The following is a 6,770-nucleotide window of genomic DNA, read 5'->3' on the forward strand; positions in this document are numbered from 1 at the left end:
CTTAAAAATGAAACATCTTGAAACAACTTCATACCTGCGAAGTTGAACATGTCGACACTTGAGCTTGCGCGCCTTTACTGTTCCATGAGAATTTTATATATATTATATTTCTGAATGAGTTTGTTCGATTTTTTTATCTACTTAGTCATTATTTTGATAAACTTCGAATGTTAAAATGTCAACGACCTTTCTTTCCGAAATATAATTCTTCACGTTGTTATTTGCAGTGCGTGTGTTTATCATTCTTCTGTCATCATATCATGTCGGTGTCATTCATGTTGATGTCATGTTGATGTCATTCATGTTGATGTCATGTTGGTGTCACATTTGTGTTGTAGATGATTTTATTTTGCTTGCATTTTGGATCTAAATTTTTGACCAAATAGAACATTATCCATGCTACGAGTTACACAGAAAAGAATAAATTCACTCCATGTTTCATCGAATAATTTTTTAATTAAATCAAATTAGTCATTGCTTAAAAGAATGTTTTAAATGAATTTTTATGAAAAAAGCAGCCTTATTAATCCCATGTTCGATTCTTGAACTGTTAATTCTGTTTTTTTTTTGTCATAGTGAAATGGATTTGCAACATCATTCTCACCTTATTATCGTTGTATTTTTTCACGTAAGTATCTGATATTGTGTCTATGCCAAAAATATTTTAATCATTATAATAATTCATCATCATTATTTTCATCCATTATCGTAATTTTTTCCAATTTGTCATCATTTCGGTCATCTTCATAATCGTACGTCGTAATTACAGAAGACTGCATGTCATGTCGGTATCATTTAGTTACTAACATTTTATATACACTACTAATTTTAATATTATGGATATCATTTTTATCAATATCATTATTATCATCATCAGTGATTTATTTTTTTCATGTTTTTCTTATCACATCACATCGACATAACGCCATTATCACTTCAACATATCTTCACATACACACACATACAGACAACACAACACACACAACACACACACAGACACACGTACACACAATTTAACTCACATGTCTGCAAAATACATCATAACTATGCCCTAATCACAACATCATCACATAACTGTCACATCATTGTCGTATCACTGTCACGTCTCTCCCCACGAACATATACAATAATTTGAAAGATCTCTTGCCATAATGTCACGATCATGTTGACGACAATGTTGTTGTTGATGGTGACGAAGATGGCGATGTTGGTGATGATGATGTTAATGATGCTGTTGATGACGACAATGTTGACGATGACGAATATGATGACGATGTTTATGATGACAGTGATGGCAAAGATGTTGATAATGACGAAAATGGAGATGTTGATGATGATACTGATCATAACAATAGATAGGAAGTTCTCACTGAAATATGTTTTTTCCAATTTTATTTAATGTTTTAACTTTCAAAGCATTTTTATGATAACCATTGATTCCCATGTTGTAGAAAGTATGGAAAATACAATTTTAGAACTGAATATATTTTTGACGTGCAGTTTCATTTTAATCTGGCTCATATTTTGAACTAAACATTTGACTAGACACTGAATAAAATTTTATTTTTATTTTCTAAACCGAACAAACGCCGGCCAAAGACGACATCATCCTTGTCATAACTTCATCATCATTGTCATGACTTCATCATCATTGTCATGACTTCATCATCATTGTCATGACGTCATCATCATCATCAACGTCATCACTGATTTACTCCGGGTTCCAAATGTAAATTGACGCGACTAATATAACCTAAATCATTTTTACTTATTGTTGGAATGAAAAAAATTAAAAGAGTTACTCTTTTCATTTTTACCGTGCTAAAAAACTTTCATAATGTCATAATGACAAAAACTTTAATTTTCAAAAATATAACAGTAACACAAGCTATTTTGAATAATATCAAATATCCTTATTTTCCTTTCAAAATAATGAGCGTAACATCTGACCAGCATTGCAATTATTATCATATGTTACACGGAACTCGCAAAATAACTTAAATTGTTTACGATAACCTTACTACAATTGACACAATTAATTAATCAACTACAACATCTTTCAGTTGCCGGGTGCAACATATTGCAACAAAACAAGCAGCACTATGGCGCGTTGAAAAAACACAACGATGACAACAACAAAACCAAATCCTAATCAAAATGTTTTGTCTTGCAGTATAATCTCCTCGTTGCAGTGGCGAGACAATCGCCACAACACAAGAAAACCAGCCACGTCCTTCCAAAAATTGCAATTACGGTCCTAACATAACAGGACACTGCCAGACTCGTAAACTGAATATTAATGACTGCAACGTTGGCCGTGCCGTTAATACGCAGAACAGATGCATAAATGCCGCATTATTGTCTTTCAATGGCTCGCCTTCTCGTCTGCGGCCAATCTGATTGCCAGGCTTATTTACAACCATCATTTCAATTGCAGGTATTAACGTGACTGTCCTGCATGAAAAACACTAATTAATTTGTTTCTTATTTATGTGGCCTCTATTGTTGGACCGCACAATGTTATTCCTCTTATTGCTGGCTCCCATCTTACTAGTTCTATAACAACGTTAGCAATAATAGCAACGACAATGACAATAATAGCAGCAAAAACAACAACTGTTAATGACACAAAACTGTGAAACCTTTTTGCTCTTTGCATTATTTTCAGAAATGCGATTGATGCTTCGCTTTGTTAAAAATTAGTGTTTCAAAATGCGAACTACTTTTGAAACTCTGCAACTGATCTCAGCCTAAACTTTCAAATCAATCGGCACCGAGTTTCAAGATTTGACTGAAGCAGCTGGATAAGTTTTCACCCCAAAATGAGATTTTTTAAAAGATATGCACGCCCTGCAGGTCTCAATCGACGCCAGTCACTAAATTATTCAACTTTTTCTTCATTTTTATTTTAAATTCTATGCTGTGCTCCACCGACAACCAATAACATTTAGAGATATGCTGTCAGAGTTGGAAACCCAAGCTATTAATCTGACTGCGCAGTTCTGAACCGTTTGAATGAATGCCAGATGACACTTGTTAGTGCCATACAAATGAGTTGCAACTTCCCTCTAAATCGACTCACCCCTTATCTTAAACAATTGATAAAATATGGCAAAGTGAATTAACCAAATACATCCTTTCTTAATGTTTGCTATGTAGTAGATTATATAATTTAAAATTTCTGCAAATAAATACATTGCGTTTAATATGACCAAGTAAATGTTTATAGCCACACCATGCAAATAATCACAGTATTTCGTACAAATTACTATATTGTGATTGAAGTGAGATGAAACATTTTTGTTGTTTCTTGGCGGGAGACATACTCGATAGTGAAAACTTTGCTAGTGATAAGGATTAATATGGTATACAAATTTGTAAACATAAAACTAGAAAATGTTTCTTTCAGCCTCTTCAACATTATTGTTATTATTACTATTATTATTTTGAAATATTCAAAATTAATAATTAATACATTTGAAATTTCGCCTTTGGGTATCTTTAAACCTTTTAAATTGTCATTAATTAACTTTACATGGACTGATCAATTTCTTAACAGTTTGATTAATTCAGCTATATCGTCATCGTACGCTATTTACTGCGACAGAAACGCAATTTGAACTCAATTTAATACCGTTTTTAATTCTCTTTGCACCCATTTGCTTTATGGCGAGTAATGTTTGTAGAATATCATTTTAATTCATAACGTACTTTATTTTTATAATAATATTTTATCCATTTTGTGTTTTTCGGAAAATAAAAGCGTTCCCATAATTATTATTATTATTATTATTATTATCATTATTATTACTCTTATTATTATGTACAGGTGAGCAAGAGAGTTGACCAACTTTGTTCAACTCACTGTTTCTTGTACATAACTCGATTATTTTATCGTTTAATTAGTTTTAAAACTGGTTCATTGGTTTTTTAAAATTGTAAGAAATATGGCGATACTTTTTAAAATTAAAATTTTCATAGTTTTATATTTAAATTTAGTTTTTTTAATTAACGGCATTTACAGTACTAATACTAATAAATGTCCGTATTGCAGTAAAACATTTATCAACGTAGGTCGACATTCCTGGCGTTGTACTATGAATACAGGTAACACTAATAATAACAAAGTTGTTCGCTCTGCTGTTAAATCTAACGTTAAAATTTCAGCAAAAATTTACAACTCTAATTCTGTTGATACTGATGCAATTAACATTGAAAATAATAATAACTTAATATCGTGTTGCTGCGGTAAACGTTGTAAGGGGAGGAAAGGCTTAATTATGCATCAAAGGTCATGCAAAATGCATAAAACTTTGCAACTCCCGAAAGAAACCTCAGAAAACGAAGGTAGCACAACGCCACTGCCTGAGAGCCAAACCACATCAACAAACAGCCAACAATCGCTGCCGTCACCAGCCGTCGCGACTAACATACTTCCAGCTTCATCTAAAATCACTACCAGGAAACGACAATCTTGATGATTTTGTTGACGCGTTTCAATCTACAATCTATGGCTACTTTGCCCAGAATTATGGCACCATCAAATACAAATCACAATCTACCTGCTGACACAAACAAATCGGTCAAGGAACTAAAAAAAGAGCTAAAGCAACTAAAAATATTAGGCCAACACAAACACAACTTCGACAACCAGATCATCAACACCAGTAAGACCCTTCGTTCTAAACTACTGTCAATAAAACTTTCTAAACATAAAGGGAAAAAATTCACAATCACCACTCAACTAAAACAACGATTCTGGTGGGCATGCAAAAAAATATTTGCAACAACAAAAAAAAACATGACACCACTATTCAGCTCGATCGATTGTTAAAAATATTTCTTCAATATTCTAAACAACATCAACAAAAAGAAATATCAACTCCCTAATTGGGCACAAAACGTACCAGCGCCCACAACGCCCTGCAACATCAATCCTCCTACCTACCACGAAATATCTACAATAATCCGCAAATACAGATCAAAATCATCACCATGTCCGCTAGATCAGATCTCAATTATTCCATTTAAAAGATGTCCTATATTACGCACCTTTCTCCACAATTTGTTTACGCAATGTTGGTTGTCCTCTAGAATCCCATTATGCTGAAAGAAAGGTTTCACATTGCTTATTCACAAAAAAGGTGACGCACATGATCCGGCCAACTTCCGACCCATAACACTTCAACCTACGCTCTATAAAATATTTTCAACCTGCATTAACAACAAAATGTACAACTTTTTAGAATCAAACAACCTCATCAATAAAAACATCCAAAAAGGTTTTTATCCGAAGGTCGACGGACTGACCGAACATACCCAGCTATTATCACACATGATCAATGACGCTAAAAGACATCAAAAAACAATAATTGTCATTTTGTTGGATCTTAAAAACGCTTACGGCGAGGTCAGCCACGACCTAATCTCATCCACCTTAGACCATCATCATATACCGCCAATGATCGCTGATTTAATAAAATTCACATACGCCGACTACACCATATCAGTTTCGGGTTGCGATCAACTTACACCTCCTATCCGGGTCAAACGTGGCGTGCTGCAAGGGGACCCTCTTTCGCCTCTGCTGTTCAATTTGTGCTTCAATCCTTTAATGAAAATATTGGAAAAGCCTGAATATCAACAATGCGGCTACATTTGGGGACCTACAGCCAACTTGAAAACGAGAGCATGGATGCAGTTTGCCGATGATACGGCAATTATTGCTAACAGCACGGAAAGTGCTCAAAAGTTGATCGACATCAACCAGACTTGGTGTAACAAAACGGGTATGAAAATAAGAATAGATAAATGCTCATCATTCGGCATGAGGAAAAAAAATGGTGTTTACGAACAGTTCCTTCCAAAGCTGACCATAGACGATGGAACTATTCCTCAAGTCAAAATAGGGGGGCACTTCATATACCTTGGCAAAATATACGACTTTGAAGGAAAGGGCACAGAAGCCAAGAAACTGCTAATCGGTAAATTAAAAGGTTTGTTGTCGGTGGTCGGCGAACTAGATACGTCAGCACAATGGAAGCTCCAAATTTTAAGACGATACATAACATCACAACTGGCTTTTGAGCTTAGGACATACGATGTCTCGTTGACCTGGATTGGCAGCTACCTTGACCCATTGGTGGTAGAGGCAGTGAGAATGTGGCTGTCATTGCCAATCAGTAGTTGCCTGTCAGAGAGCTTAACACTTCCCTTCAAACTGGGTGGATTAAATGTTAGATCTCTCAAACATTACGCCGAATCTTTGAGGATCAAACTTCGCAACTATTTAAAAGCCAATGGAAACGAGGAGTTAAAATGCCTGTGGAGCGAATCGTTCAGCGACTTCATTAAAATCGACAATATGCTTCCTGACGTCAACGACATCAAATCGACGCTTAAAGCAATAAAAGAACAACAACAAACCGCAGCTTCGAATCATCTGACATCCCTTCAATGTCAAGGAACAATATTAAAATCAATTCAAGCACACATCCCAGCTGTTCGCATAGATCGTTTGTCGAGGTACGTAACATGCCTTCCGGAAGTTCTGTTTAAATTTGTCAGAAAAAGTTTAATCCAACAACTTCCGACAAACGCCAACCTTCAAAGATGAGGAAAATCATGCACTGCACAATGTCCTCTATGCAGCGCTTGCCAAACAAACACGTTTTATCAAATTGTGGCGCGGCGTCGGCACTGAAGCAATTTACAACACGTCACAACAAAATTCTTTCAATAATATTAGACATGTGAAATCATGCGCAGGC

At 35.0% G+C, this 6,770-nt stretch overlaps 1 protein-coding gene across 1 annotated transcript in view; it reads left to right on the forward strand.

Annotated features, from left to right (window-relative positions):
* Positions 1–2,368: 2,368 nt before the first annotated feature.
* Positions 2,369–6,770, forward strand: part of HELRODRAFT_163760 (hypothetical protein) — a gene marked incomplete at both ends in the record, with an annotated part of 5,492 nt that continues 1,090 nt past the window's right edge. Inside the window, 2 exons of the mRNA XM_009027541.1 lie at positions 2,369–2,437; positions 4,463–4,667. Coding sequence (XP_009025789.1) covers positions 2,369–2,437; positions 4,463–4,667 — 274 coding nt within the window. The remainder of the gene's footprint in view (positions 2,438–4,462; positions 4,668–6,770) is intronic.

The sequence above is a fragment of the Helobdella robusta genome (assembly GCF_000326865.2).
Source record: "Helobdella robusta unplaced genomic scaffold HELROscaffold_5, whole genome shotgun sequence".
Taxonomy (NCBI): domain Eukaryota; kingdom Metazoa; phylum Annelida; class Clitellata; order Rhynchobdellida; family Glossiphoniidae; genus Helobdella; species Helobdella robusta.